The sequence below is a fragment of the Ailuropoda melanoleuca genome, chromosome 3 (genome assembly GCF_002007445.2).
Source record: "Ailuropoda melanoleuca isolate Jingjing chromosome 3, ASM200744v2, whole genome shotgun sequence".
Classification (NCBI taxonomy): domain Eukaryota; kingdom Metazoa; phylum Chordata; class Mammalia; order Carnivora; family Ursidae; genus Ailuropoda; species Ailuropoda melanoleuca.
The window spans coordinates 108,826,788-108,843,053 of NC_048220.1; the positions used below are offsets into that span (position 1 = coordinate 108,826,788).

At 36.4% G+C, this 16,266-nt stretch overlaps 1 protein-coding gene across 1 annotated transcript in view; it reads right to left on the reverse strand.

Annotated features, from left to right (window-relative positions):
- Positions 1–331: 331 nt before the first annotated feature.
- NDUFS4 (NADH:ubiquinone oxidoreductase subunit S4) overlaps positions 332–16,266 on the reverse strand; it is a 116,109-nt gene continuing 100,174 nt past the window's right edge. Inside the window, exon 5 of the mRNA XM_034656935.1 lies at positions 332–553. Within this exon, the coding sequence (XP_034512826.1) occupies positions 450–553 (104 nt within the window). The 3' untranslated portion in view covers positions 332–449. The remainder of the gene's footprint in view (positions 554–16,266) is intronic.

A 16,266-nucleotide genomic window follows, 5' to 3' on the forward strand; every position in this document is an offset into this window, starting at 1 on the left:
AAAATTAGAAGAGAACCTCACTATTAAGGAGATTGGGTTTATTAGATTGCAATGTAATCTTGAACTTCTCTAACCTCAGATAAAACAAGAGAATTTCTAAGATAGCATTATAAATAATGATGGCTGGTAATTTATAAACACAACTTGAGAATGGCTATAAAGAACGAAGTGCAAAACTTCAATGTTGCAGCTGATTTCAAGCATTCCTTTTAATAGATTTTAAGCTGAAATTTCCTAGATGTATGATCACCTCAAATCTCCTCTATAAATAAGAAATTGAAACATGTTCACTTTGAGACATCAAGAAACATTTTAAAAAGGCACCACAAAATGTATTTGTGGTTAAAGGTCAAATTTATTAGGAGACTGAGATGTATTATACATGGACTATAAATACTGCACAGCTGACTTTATTCACAGTCAAGCACAGAGATATAGTCAGTGCCAACCTATTTTGTGGACACTCTTGTTCTTTTGTTCCAAGAAAAATTTGCACCATAAGACTTGGACTTGGGCTTTGGAACCTTCCTCTCTTCAATGTCATAGCTCCACCCTAGAAAACAAAAACAAACCCACAGAAACAGAATTAAGGAGGATACCTCAAGAGCAGAGCAAGCAGAAGCTTTCATAAATTTAATGTTCATTTATCATGAGGAATACATGTTGGCACATCTCAAATATAAATACTTAGTAATACTTCCCCTTATAATCCTGTGTGACAAGGGGGTCCAAAATATTGCCTGAAGATGATTTACTATATCTCAAAAGTGTAACCCATGATGTGATTTCTCCCTGCTCAATATTCCTTATTCAATTACTGATGCTCACATATTCACGTAAAATTTTCTGTTTCTCTATGTGGTTTAGTATGTGTCATCTTTAATAACTGCAGTGGGAACACTGAGCAATATATAACCTCACTGTTCTCTAAAAGCTCATGCCTTCACAACAGTTTGGATCTCACTCAAAGCAATACAGAAAAGCATACATGGTTATATGTACATATCCATGTACAGTTACCTATATAAATGACACAGTCGGAGTGGGCCTAAAAGATTATTTGGTTTACCTCTCTGGGCTTTGACAGGCTACTGATTAAATTAAAAAACTTTTTCAGCATTTGCTTCAAGGGCTATCTATTTAGAATCCCATGGAAATACTTGATAACAACGCACATTCTTCAGCCTGACCAAAGGCTCATTGGATCTAATTTGTGGTAGGGGCTTGGGAATCTGTACTTTAACTATTGATCCTAGGAGATTTTTATGCATAGAAAGTTGAGAACTACTGGCCTAAACTGTCTGCTTCTGAAAGTCTTTGTATCTTCTCTCCAAAGCCCTTCTCAGTGTTTTATAATTTTGATGGATTTATTCATGTCCATGTCTTCTGCTTTAAGTCCAGTTTCTCAGTTCTTCTAAGGTATGGAGAACAACCCTTCAACATCCTCCTCCTTGAAAATATAATTAAGTCATCGTTCTATTCCCTAGTCCAAGCAACCTCTGTAACTTTTCTTCATAAGATTCATTTTCCATCCCTGTAATTTATCATTCTATCTGAGGACTTTCTCCAAATAACTCATCTTGAAACGTTTGATCCATGGCTGCTGAATCATGCAGTCATGTATAAAATATCCAAACTATTACATGTCTCATTAAGTAAACCTCTTGATCTTGTGAGTTGTTATGAGTTCTAGTGCCTCTTGGTGGGTATAGTATTTGCTGCCACAAAAGCTTATATTTCAACAGCCCCTTAGAATGCAATTTTGCCACAAAGTGAAGCCTGTAAAAATCAAGTCATCAAAGTATACTGCTACTACTGCTTATTTTAGTGTCCAAAAGAGGAAATAATTAATAATTCCATTGCTAGAACTCCATCTTCAAAGAAAGTCCATGTGCTATGAGGAAATTGAGAAGCAGGAAAGCAAATGAAACAAATGGTTTAAAAATACAAACGAAACATCAGAATCCAGGAGAGAAAATATTGATTCAATTTACTTGCTTAAACATAACCTTACTTTCTTTCATGGAGTACAGTTCTGACTACTTTCTAATCTATTAAAATAGAAAAAAAATCAGAAACCTATGTCTGACTTTAAGAGGACCTGAACTCATAAAGTAAGTACATTAACAAGTGGTTATTTGCATTTCAAAAACTTTACTAATGGGCCTAAGAATAGTACCTACTTCATAGGTTGTCATGAGGATTAAACAAGCTTGTTAGTGTAAACTGCTGAGAAAACACCTGGCACTTAATCATTTACTGAGTTCTAGGAAAAAGGTACTTTTCTAAAACCTTTATATGAATTAATATTTCCTTTATGTAACTGAGGAAACTAAGGCAGCAAGTGGTTAGGTAGCTCACACAAACTAACTTGGCTAGGAAGGGACAGAATCAAGATTTAAACAAAGAATCTGATTCTGGAGCCTCTGCCTTAACTAATATTGTGTCTCTTGTGGTTTAGAGCAAGCACTTGATAAGCTATTCTTTCTGTCTCAAATTTGATTTGCAACTTTCTAGTAACACATCTTCTATATGAAGTGAAGCATTAATGTAAATAAATTTCCATCACACTGAAGCCCATTAATTTTGAATTAATTACAGAAAGGAATTTTGGTAAGCAAATTAATACTGTGAACTGAACATGATAACTTTAACATTAAGAACTTCTCAAGCATTTCCTACGTTAACCAGCAAATGATGCTGTTAATTATTAAAAAAAAAATTCAATAAAGCAAGTATAGCAATATTTACTGAGCATTTGCTATTCCTTTAATAAATATTATTGACTGCATACTCTGTGTCACGACTGCTGAGACACCAGAGGTAAAGCAGTGAATAAATTCCCGAACTTCAAGTTAGCAGAAGAGAAATTGGTAAGTAAATGCATGGTATATTAGGTGCCAATACAGTAATACCTATGATTAAAAATACATATTTTATGCTAATGAGCACTAAAGAAAAAACATTTTAAAGAGGATACACAGGGAAGCCCTCCCTCCTTGAGAAGGTCACATTCGACTGAAGACCTGAAGGAGATCAGAGTTAGCCGTGTGGATGCCTGGGAAAAGAGCTTGAGGCATGTTCTAAGTCCTCTGCTAAGTGCTTTAAATGTATTTGTATAGAATTTTAAAACTGTGATCATAGGTTGCTTGGTTTATGAAGTAGCCATTATATATACCCCAATTTTATATTTAATTATTTAGGAAAAATAAAGCACAGAGAAGGTAAATAAGCAGCATAAAGCTACATGGCTAAGTGGCAAAGTCAGGGTTTTAACCGAGGTTGACTTTAAAGCTATGTACCTAGCTACCTCATAAACTGCATTTCTTTAAAAGCATCTTGTAATTGCAATTTTTATTTATTTCACCCATTTCCTTTCAATCTTTGTGATTTTGTAACTCCCCCCCCCTTTATTTTTATAAATGTGTTGGAAAGACTGTTTCAAGAATGCCTGGAAAGTAAGTCTATGTCTGCCATATGTCCAGCCACCCCCACCCAAGTTGTGGAGAAAGGAAAAGGTTTCTGGTGTAAATTCTACGTCTGGTTATAATGATTGTTGGTAAGTTATCTAAGGCCTCCATGATCTCTTCTTGCCAAGTGATGGGTGAGAAAACCTATGCCTCCTTCCCACCCCTACTTCTAAACGCACACTCTCCAGTCCAATAAAAGAGGAACTGAAGAAGAAATGAGAAAGTACTTGGTCATATTTAGGAATTGGCATTATACACAAACACATACCTGATAATCACTCTCTCATTTACATGGTTAATCTGTCTTTCAATCACCAGGGAGAAAAAAATTTTTTTTACTGCATCAAAATGCAGACATAGCTCTATTATCTGTTTTGTTCATGGAGTCTCAAAATGCTGTCAGGGTCACTGCAATGTGAGAAGACTGAATCCGGATTTTGTACGCATAAAAGAACAACTGGTTTGGGTTTTCTCCTGGTTAACAAAGGAGTGACCTGGCTCTTGGGAATCATGAGCCAGATTATAGTTGCTGTTGATGGTGATAACAATAAATAGAAGTATCATTCTAGGGACTGGAATGTGGATGGGCAAAGCAACTTGGGAAAACAAAAACACACATGGAAGAAACTAGCATTTGCTAACAGTACCCATCTCTATATTATTGCTCTACCACAGCCACCCAGGATTATTAGGATGTATGGGGGAAAAAAATCTCTTTTCCTCACATTTTTCTGTGGGAAACAACTTTGTTGCCAAAGCTGCACAAGCAACTAACACGCTTCTCTGATTAAGTAAAAGGAAAAGAGGGGTATGAGGAGTCTAATGAGAACTCACAAGAGACTGAAACTCACCTCAGAGTCTACATAAATCTCCTTTGGATTTTCTATCCATCACTGAGAAAACTTTTCTATGTAGGACTGATGCTAGGATGAAAATTTGCTTTTTGGGGGGAAACTCTGTTAAGAATCTGACCACATTTCTAAGCATCCTTCTCCAAAGTGTTTACCTTACAATGAGTGGATAAACGATTTTATTGGTTGCACTATACTTCATACCACAAACTTTCCCAAGTTATTTTTTGTAATATTGTGGCAATACAAAGGCTACTGGAGCAAGTAGTGAGCTTTAGCTAAAAAGACAAAATAACCATAAGAATAACAACACTTAAACATCTGTACTTAATGGATAAATTCTGTGAATTGTGCTTATCTTTTCTACTTCCTATGTGAAAGTTGTTCTTAAAAAGAAAGAACCTAATATAACTTGCAAGAAATAGAACATAAAAATTTAAGAATGGAATTTTGTGAAATGTTGAGTTTCTGTGAGAATTTTTTCAACACTAAGTTTTTTTTAAAAACTCAAACTTAAGTTTCTGAATGAGATTGTGGAAGTGAAAACACCTGCATTCTCTGAAGACTCATACAAAATCAAGGTGTAGTCTATGACAGTGGTCCCAGTATGTCGTTCTATTAGGACACTGAAAACCAGCCTTCGCTCTTCTCAGCTGTGCAACAGAAGAAGATCAAAGCAACTGAGTCCAAAGCAGCTGCCCCAGGGATGGGGAAAGCTCCTAGGGCTGCCGTCGCTTCCCACTGAGGAGAGCAGCCATATGGCACGGATTAACCACAAATCCAACCACCAGCACCTAAATGATGAGAAGCTGACTCCCTTTGCTGTTTCACACACTGGAATGCTTTCACAAAGATATTTTGATCTTTAAGCCCTAGAATCAGAGAAGTACCTCTGGCAAATACTGTAGTAAACTTGAAATGTGACCTATAACATATCACGCTCAATTTCTTTTTTGGAAAGATGCCCGTTTGTTTTGTTGATCTCTAGACTGTGGTTGAGATATTCTACTTCCTATGATATGAATGTTTGGTGTGATCTTTCAAAGGCGCCCAAAAAAGCCCAAAACTCAAAAATCAAAGAGCAAAAAGCATCCACAAAAGGCCTCTGAACAAAACCAGATCATGACAATTAACTTGTGAATTCTATGTATGGGACAGAAAAATTAATTCCACTCACTTTTATTTACAGAACCACTTTATTTATGGTTCAGTAATGCAAAAATATAGAGAAATGTTCATCAGTGCTTTTACTGCTTGTGAAATGTGACCTTTAGTAACCTTGGTTCAAGTCCTGTAAAATGTCTTTCTCCTGTAATAATCTAATCTCAAACCCTGACATTAGTTCAGAAGTGAATGGTTTAATGGTTTTTCCTACTGTCCATCTGTGTACAAAGCAAGAAGCACTGCATAATTTGGCACAAACTGACATAACTGGCAGTCACTGCTAACAAACAGAGGCAAAGGATCAGAATAGAAAAGACTCTGGGAAGCCAAAGCAAGGTATGTGGTACTTGGAAGGTTTCAAGGGTTTTCACCAGTCTATGCACCCATATTATGCCTGGGTAAAAAAAGCATAAACTTTTAAAATATAATTTAAAGGGGGCCGGGAGGCTGTGACGGTCTTTGAGGAATTTCATTTTAGAAGTCCCTCTACTCAGGAATTCCCAAGTACCTAATATTTGGCAGGGGAGGGGGTTCAGATTAATTTGAAAGTATCTTACTTTTAGAAAATATTATGGAGAAATAACGGGTTAGGATACACTGGCAAAGCAACTCTTTCCATGAAAATTATATAAAATTATTTAAATAAGCAAATACAGTGAAAATGTGAGGCACCTGAAATATTTACTGGATTAGTAACACCCTACACCTGCCACAGCTGCAACACCTCAAAAAAATCCCACCTTTGATGTGATAGTCAATGGCCCCCTTAAATTTTATCTTTTCAAATAATATAGTTGCTATACAGTATTATTTTTATTTCCAAAGCAGTAATTGGAACCACATTATTCAGAATTTGCCACAAAATAAACTGGTTTGTGTTCCAAAAGTACATGTGAAAATCAGTCACTAGAAATTGAGAACACATTTTTTTTCTAGAGAAAGAGACTATACAACAGTGGTAAATGTCCAAAAATCACTCTCAGAGATTTTGATGTAATTGGTTTGGGTGTGGCCTGTGCATGGGATTTCCAAATCCCATTTAACCCATAATACACTAGGAACCTCACTAAGTTACCATGTATATTATTTCAGACTTCCAATAGGGAATCTAAATATCTCTTCCCCACCCCAACATGTCTATCTCTGTCTCTCAGGAGTCTCAGCAGTTCAGGAGTCAAGCTGAACATTTCCCTGGCCACAAAGCCAGCCAGTACCTTGGACTGGGGACTGAGAAGAAAGAATGACAAAGAAAAAAACTGGAGCTTCAAAAGAAAATTATGCAGTGTCTACAGCACACCAGATCTTAGCCCTGATCATGGTCTTTGAGTTATTTTGAAACCCTGTAAGATGCAGGTACAAACAGTCCTCATAACTTGTGGATTCTGTATTTGTGAATCTGCCTGTTCACTAAAATTTACTCGTACCCCCAAATCAATATTCACAATGCTTCCATGGTCATTAGTGACATGCACAGAGCAATGAAAATTTGAGTCACTCAACATACATGTTCCCAGATAGGGTCAAGCAAGGTAATAATGCTCTGTGCCTTCTTAAGATCTCATACTGTAAACAAATGTCCTTTTCATGGTCTATTTACAGCGGCATTTTTGGCATTTTTGTTCTTCTTGTCCATGATTTTGCTGTTTACAATAGCCCCACAAGTGTAGTGCTCCAGCACTTTCTAGTGTTCCTTAAAGGCAGGAAGGCATGATGTACCAATATATATGTTAGATAAGATTAACTCCAGCCTAAGTTACTGTGCTGCTAGCTATGAGTTCAATGTTCATGAATCAACAATACACATTAAATAAGGTGTTTTTAAACATCTGAACAGAATCATATTTTAAAAAGATTACACATGTATTGATTGGTCGATGAAATTTTGTGATCATAGTCTCAAAAGAATCTAACTTTGTATTTTTCTTAGGAGCAATATTTCAGTACTCGTTAATTTCATGTTTTTGGTGACTTTAGAGATCATAACTACCATTGAGTAACAAGAACCAACTGTAAGAGATATACAAATTCTGTCCTGCCTGGTGACTTCCCTGCCCCCTCTGGAAAAACCAGCTTTGTCTCCATTTGTAATTCATCTCAACGTTCCTTTACTGTATATAAATTTGTGCCTTACTGATTTTTCCTTTGAACTGCTTGTAACATTTGCCTGGTTCCCTCATTTCATGAGTAAAATAAATTCTTAAAAATGTGTTCATCTGTATCTATATTAGAGTCATGATTTTATTTTTTTCAGGAAATATTCTTTTCACAATTTTGGAAGTCCCACTGAGACACCTAATAGATTCACCAAAGCCTGGCAAACTTCTTCACCAGAAGTAGTGCGTCTTATTTTAAGCTCAGGTATGTCTTTTCTTGGCCCCAAGAGGCAAACACAAGAGAATTTTGCTGACTCCCTGTTTTTCTAATTTTAACTTTGTACTAAGTTTGGGAATTGGTTTTAGAGATCTATTCTCTAAACAGGATGAAAAATAACAGAAAATTTGGTCTGTTGGTCTTTGTGGTCTACTTGAGCTCAAACAAATGAATAATTTGTACTCACTGTGAAGAGAATAGCTGTTTAGTATGGACTGGTGAATCTCTTAATTCAGTGTTCACTGTTAACCCAAGCCTGAAATTATACACTGTGTGACTACTGGTCTGTCTACATGTCTGTTAATTCAGAAGGGTCTTTACTTCTCATTATATATGTATGGGTAATGTTTTTCTACCACGGTATGTTATTAATGAATTAGACTGCAAAACTCTTAAGCTCTGTTTTGATTGGCTTATAGAAAAAGTAAGTGCTTATATAGGAATACCCAAAATTCTTAGAAAACAAGGAAATTCAACTTCTAAATATTCTTAATGTGCTAGATTTTAAAAAGGTATTCTTGGGATGCCTGGGTGGCTCAGTCAGTTAGGCATCTGACTCTTGATTTTGGCTTAGGTCATGATCTCAGGGTCCTGAGATTGAGGCCCAGTGGGCTCTAGGCTCAGCAGGGAGTCTGCCTGAGATTCTCTCCTTCTCCTTTTGCCCACCCCCATCCCCAGCTTTGCTGAGGGACTCTCTCTCTCTGGGGGAGGGGGGTAAGCATTCTTACAGACCTATGGAACTTTTAAGAATTCAAGATCAAATAACATGGGTGACTCTTGGGGCACCTGGCTGGCTTAGTCAGAAGAGCATTCAACTTTCGATCTCAGGGTTGTGAGTTTGAGCCCCACACTGGGTATATAGATTATTTAAGTGAATAAATAAAAACTTAAAAATATTCTTTCTAAACGTATATAAATTTACTGATCAAATAAGCTAGCATTACTTCTGTTTAATGTTTATAATCCTAAAAAATATAAATTTCTGTTTATCCAAAATTATTCTTTATTCTGGTCATTTTAACTAATTGGTAACTAAGTTTTGTAGTATGTCACCTTGAAAATTAATTTCCAAGATCTTAGATTAACTTAAAACCTTAGATGATGTTAATGGATGTTTATTAGACACTTAAGTACCTAGATCATTTCTAAGAATACTGAACTACTGATTACTAAGCAAAAATTTAAGTTTATATACTTTTGGAGGTTGTATCTTTGGGTTTGTTAATGGACACATTCATTTTTACTGCTTGGAGAAGTTCGACTGTAAGACTACAACTACATGGTTGTAGAAAGTTGTTATGTGAATTTGTAAGTTTTGCTAGTTTACTTAAATATTAGCATGTAACGGTTTTCAAGGATCTCAGTTTTCTCTATGAAATCAGAGTAACTTTGGTTAAAAGATATAATTAAAACATATGAAATTCTCCTAAGAGCAATAGTGGCAAAGAGGTTTATAACTCTGTATGCAAGGTAATGAGATGTGTTTTGTTTACCAATGGAAAAAGAGAATAGTTAGCATAGAGGCCTCTTTTAGGCAACCAACTTGAATGACAGAAACTTGATCAAGACAAAGGGGCCCACAGTGACCACCAAGCTGAAGGCTTTCACTAAGCGACCCACCTGGAATAGCCATAGGCCTTAACTGACCAATTATAACCAGGCACAGTTCCAAAAATTACCAAAAAAGAGAAAATTCCATACTCCCTCACTCTGCCCAATAACTGGTCTCTCACCACCCCCTTGTCCCAGTCTTTCCTTTGCTATCTTGCCACCGTTTGTTCTGCCTTGGGTGAATTCTTACACCCACCACACTGCAGCCGCCATCCTATCAGGTCGGGTCACCCCACAGTTAGGTCCTAAAGTAAATGTTCAGAATAAAAAAGAGAATGGTGAAGGACAAAACCTGCATGGATGCTGAAAGTTATATAAGATTTGCAAAAAGAAAGCTTTATTTGCCTTACAGTATGTCCAAAAAGTCTGAGAAGTTATGAAATGTATTAAAATCCTAGCAAAGTTTGCTCAGTTTAGGTGGGCTTATTTCATTAGATCACTATTTACTGCCTCTACCTACAACATGAAGGGTTATTCCTTTTGTTTAATCTGCCTAGATTTCAAAGTTTTTGCCACTTTCCAGAATAACCTTATATGCCCACTTTGAGTCCTTAATGACTTCCTTAAGAGCTCAGGATCTTTACAGTCATGTTACCTTTTATGTTTGTAAGTTTTATCATCCCTTTGAAAAGAGCAGTCAAGTACTGTTTGTCTCACACCCACGATCCTATTCCTATCCTAAGTGTGCAAATCCACTGACATTTTTAAATTTTTGCCTCCCCAAAATAACAGCCTAAATGTAAAATAAAAGATTCAGAATATCTTTGTACCTAAAACTATTTTCAAGATTCCCCAGAAGGCCTCTGGACTATCACGAGGATGTATTCTTTCAACCTCATGAAAAGAGAGATATTGGAAATAATTAGGTTTCTTTGACACGATACTATTGATGAGTGGACTGTAAGAGTTATCAAGTCAGAAGAGATGCTTAACCCTCCTGAGGTTAAATCTATATGGGTAAAATGTTATTAATATAAATATTTAAGAAATTTATGCTATATGCTAAATATAGATTCTCAGTGCCCTCACTGTCCATGTTTTATTGATCAGGCTCTGGTACGGCTTTGTCTGATATTAGTACAGGTTATCAGAAACAACTTCAGTTATCTTTAAAAACATCAACTTGGTTGCATCTTCTGTAGTTTGGATCTCGTATCTCCCAGGCCAGTTTCTGTAAACTGGGAATCCATATCACGTATCAATGGAGTTTGATCAATATACAAATGTTTAGGACCTTCCTCAGACTTACGGAATCTCTTCACTTGATTTTCTTGACATATTTCTGGTAATATTCTTACTACACGCTTGGCACATTAAGGGTGTATTACATCTCAGGATTATTATTCTCTGTAAATATTCATCCATTTTTATAAGTTAGATGCACATTCACTGTCTTCTTTGAAACCAGGCTTTAATACTGATTACAGATATTTTGTATATAACATTTCTGGTATGACTTTAAGTTGCTTTATTCTTGTTATGAATGCTTATATTTCATTTCTGAAATTCACCAGTAATGTTAATTACGGCCATCTTAAATCTTTTATTACTTAGGGATAAATTTTTTTGTTTTACTCTGATGCTACCCTGAAAGCTCCTGAAATCAGTTACAGGCCAGAGTGCTTGGTCTTCAAAGACAGACAGCCTCAGAGCTCCATGGAGAAGGACTGTTAGGTATTCTTGGGTACAGACTTATGATGGCATAAATAATTATAAGACCATACCAGTGGACTGAGTCAGGATTTCCAGAACTCTAGTTGAGCTGCAGATAAATTATGATCCAGTGAAACAAGAATTAATTATATAGGACTGAATGCACTGATGAGGGCTGAATGTAGTTTCTGTTTGGAGTAGTTCTGATATTGTTTCAGTGTTCCATTGGGCATTTAAGGAAGTCCCTTCCCTTTTCTCCTGAGGTATCTACAATTTAGTAGATAATGTTTTGTAAACTAAAATTTGTATCATTTGTAAATGATATTAGTCTCCCTGCATGACCCCTACAGAATTCGGGAACTCTTGTTGAATATTCTTATATTCATGGCAATACGCTTATTTGTACATGTTCAACATGTCCTCCTTTCTATGAGAAAATTAGTGTAAACAATGGTTATGCAACAAAGGCCATACCTAGATTGACATACTTGACAATGATACTAATATAATCAGATATGCCCAGACAGTATTAAGAAACTAAAGTTGAAAAAATCCTTCTAGGAAAGTGGCATGGCATCAGGCTAACAAATTACAAAGTTCCCCAAGGTGGTAAGGAACATTTTTTGAGGATCTTAGGATATTTTAGGGACCCTGAAGGGAGGAAAAATATGCCCAAGTCAATAGGCATCACAGAAGAAATCTGGTGGCAAGTTAATGGTTGTGAAAAGTCTAATCTGAGAATCCTTATGAAAAATTTCAGCAAACTTAAGAAAGCACATAAGGTAAAGAGCAGCAGAACTGCTGCCCCCCAAAATGCCTTTTGGCGTAAGGATTTTGAGCTGGTTAGTTTCAAAAACAGTAAACAGGCAAATCTCTGAAAATGAAGAAATTGCCCTTTTGTGAGGGACATTTACATTTATAAGGGAAATCTCCATTTGTAAAGGTGTCTCCCACTCTGTACTAGGAAGGGGAGGATGACTAAAACTCTGGAAATTCACCAATGGAGAAGCTGTGGAATTGAATTTGCATAACAATTATATCCTTGTTTATGGTGCTTTGCCTGATAACCTCCCAAGGCTCTCCCCAGCGCCTGCTCCCCAAATCTTTTGTCTTCAGCTGGAGATGGTATTTAAGGTGGTGGCAAGAGCCATTTTGGAGTTAACTGTTCTCCCTGGTATACAGGAGGTATACATGTTATTAAACTTCTTTGTTTTCTTCTGTTAACCTTTTAATTATATAGGGCAGGGGGTCTCAGCCAAGACCTATAAAGTTAAACTTATTTATCCTCTCCTACAGTTGCAAATTATTCATTCTTGCTATACCTAAATAAATGCTCAGGCCAAATATTAGCCCAATATTTTGTGATCATAAATAATCTTTGAGTTTTTTTTTTTAATCACAAAAGGGGAAGAGTGGGAACAAATTGTTTCAGTAGAAAACTGCATTATCTTATAGTATGCCCTTTCCCCTTCCAGGTTATCAGATTTCAGGTTAATTCCTTGTCTTTCAGCTATTTTACTTCTTTTTAAGTTGTATGACTGATAGATATGCAAATTATGTCCTGTGTCCTACTGGTAGTGATTTAATTAACTGCCCCTCCCCCACAAACCTCCATCTGTCTCCATTTGCATTCCTTTTTTCCACATACATTTGTGCTGTTCTGACTTTTACTTTTAACTGGTTATAACATCTACCTAGTTCCTTTATATCACATGAAGAAAATAAATCCTTTAACACAAATTTTTATATCTGTAGGAGTCCTGCTTCTTAGCTTTCGAAACAAAGCTGTCTTTTTAACAGATGAGTGAATGTGAGGTTGAGACCCTCATTAGAAGGTTTAAGTTAGGTGGAAATCCAGACTTTGTTGATGGGTCTACTTCTGGAATAATTCTAAAACCTGGGCTGCAGCTCCAATTACCTCCTTATTTTCCAGAATCCAGGGCTCGACCTGTCTGCTTCCTCCCCTGCCTCTACCTTCTTTTACTTCAGAGGCGGGTTTTCCTCCCCAATAGACCCAGAATGGACAGAATGCAGTTTCACAGTTTATCCTCTGTCCTCCTACTCCTGAAAGAAACCCTCCTCTATTTTGAGATTTCAAAGAGTTTTTACAGCTAACAACAATGAGAAAAACACAGGGGGTAAAATGACCTACCAAAGGAAAGTCACAAAGTTTCAAATCAGATCAAACGCGGAAAAGGCCATTTCTGGTTTTCATTAGCATGTAAATGGTAGTAGATCCTAGCCTTCTACCAACGACATTTTTTCCACAACTATCTTACTCCTCCTCTCTCCGTGATGCGGCTTCCTTCTCCTCCCCGCCCTCAACTCTATCATGAAACAGTAGGAAAGACAAAAGCCACAATGGGTGAGAAAGGTGGGTCTTTTCAGTACACAAAGAACTAAAGTGAGGTTGATCTACATTTCAGAGGAAACCCCAGATACTCTTTTCTCTTTTTACAAAGAAAGGTTATCTTTGAAGAGTTCCTCTGGAATATTTGCTGAGCTCAAAGAGAGACCTTCAGGATGAGGCCCTGGGGTTAAAGCCAAAAGACACAGGGGTATTTATATTTTCTTTACTTAGTTTGTATGTTGGGGGAGGTTGAAAAGTAAGATTTGGGGGAGTGGAAGGTAGGGAGAGGGCAGGGGGCGGGGGGAAGCCACAGGGAGGGCATTCAGTCTTTTCTTTCCCACTCCCTAGTTTCACAGAACCAGCCCTCTGATGAAGCGAGATATGGTGAGAAGAGAGACCTAAGCAAAACAGAAGCAGGGGGGTAGTTACAGGAGTTATTAATAGCAGGAAGAAGAGAACTACTTTTAGTCTCAGAAATTATATATTCTTACATAAAATTCTTATGTAAAAAGATGAACCTGCACAATACCTTATATGGTTAAGAAATGAAAAATGGGTGATTAATGGGATCTTGTGGTATAACATAGGTCTCTTTTAGCTATTCTATTTCATTATTGTATTACATGTAACATAAGAGTTTCCACTTATCCTTGATTCATACTGGGTAAGAATAGAGAATAGAACTATATTTTTCAAAAATATAAAAGTGAAGTTTTCAAAATTGGATAAGGTTTTCATATTTCCTACATTCATACAGAATATATATTAGTGAAATATTTAGAATACGTATAGAATGTATATTCTGTGCACTGCTAAGTACTATATAGATCAGTGCTATCCAACAGAAACATAATGTGAATCACATATAACTTTAAATTTTCTTTAAAGTTTATCTATTTATCTATTTATTTAAGTAATCTCTACACCCACTGAGGGGCTCAAACTCACAAGCCCAAGATCAAGAGCTGCTCTTCTGACTGAACCAGACATGTGCCTCAGTATAATTTTAAATTTTCTAGTAGCCATTTTAAAAAATGACTAAAGAAATATGTAACATCTATTTTAATCATATTTTTCTAGCCCAATATAGATTTAAAATATTATCACTTAAATATATAATCAATACAGAAACTTTAGATAATTTTTATACCAAGTCTTTGAAATACAGTGTATATTTTACACTTATAGCACATTTCAGTATGAACTAGACACATTTCAAGTGCTATACAGTCACATGTGGGTACCATATTTGACAGTGCTGACCTAACTAAGGCAAAAGAAAAAAATTAAATTTCCTTACTGCCTACAGCCCATTGACAAGTCCTTGAAACAGGCAGAGTGACCCTCCTCCGGGAGCTTAGCTGCCTCGATGTTGACACTTTGCTAAGGGCAAATGGCAATCTCATCCCGACCCCCCAGGATCCTGTAAGTCTTCTTTAACATGTAAAAATTCCTTTGAAAACTTCCTTTATCTCTACCCCCCAAGTTACTCAGCAATCATCCTCCAGGCATATGGCCCACTGATACACATCTGAAGGGTCTCAGGACTGAGTTTTTCAGTAATAAATGACCTTTTCCTAACAATAGCTAGCCCCCTCAGGATCCTGGAAATCTTGTTTCCAAAATTCCTTAGAGGCTTGTGCTGTCCCTAAACCCCTCCCAACTTAAAAGTATATAATCAGTCATCCATCACAACCCCAGTGCAGCTCTTTCTGCCCAAAGGTCCTGTCCCCATGCTTTAATAAAACCACCGTTTTTACACAGAAGACATCTCAAGAATTCTTTCTTGGCCGTGACTTCGAACCCCAACCATTTCTTGTATCATAATGATCAATTTTTTAAGATCTACTAGCAGCATAGTATCATATAAAAGATACTGAACTTGGAATCTAGGAACTTGGGCCTTATCAGTTAAAAGCTATGTGATTGATCTGGGTCTTTTATTAATTTCTAGGCCTCTGTATCCTTAAAAAAAAGTTTAGAACAAATAACACCTTGGAAAACAGCTCTAACGTTACGAAATAATCATCTTACATACACCGGAATATACTTAAGTTTATCACTTAAACTCAGGATAAGCTTCACATCAGAGAAACACTGGTTGTATTTCACGAACACACTAAAATATAAGAAATTGCCAATCATTCTATAATTTTCTTTCTCCCGATTTACTAGAGGGAAGTAACAATTCTTCTGAAAGACAGAACAAGTAGCCAAATTAATTTAAAGTGATTTTTAAAAAGTTTAAAACATGATTTGGAAAATAATTTATAACATCACTAAATGTACAGTTCAAACTCACCAAATATTTACTGAGCACATTAAAAGATGAGTGGGACTGGGTGTTTTTTTCTGTGTAGGTGCTTATAATCCAGTAGGCAGAATAAATTATTACAGTCTGAGTTTTAACTCATTTAACTAGCCTAGCCACCACTACCAGCAACAATAGTGTCTGATGGAATGAAATGTAATAAATACAAAATCGTACTATAAAACCTGGAAGAAAGGAAAAAATTATTGTGTATGTTAAAAGAAAGAGAAAGCACATCCAGTAAGGGGTGGGAGATGGCGGTGGGAAAGGGGAATAAGAAAAGGGAGCCGGAAAGAGTTAATGTTTAAACTGTATTCTTTATAAAGGTTAGATTGTAGTTCTTGGCAGGAATAAGGATGAGAAAGGAACAACAGCATGAGTAAGTTGTAGATGTAAGAAAATATATAAGAAGCCTGGGGATAAGGGCAGAACAAAGAGTTGGGACAGAGTAAAATAAAGCTAGGTCAGTGCTTCAGTGATGTGTTT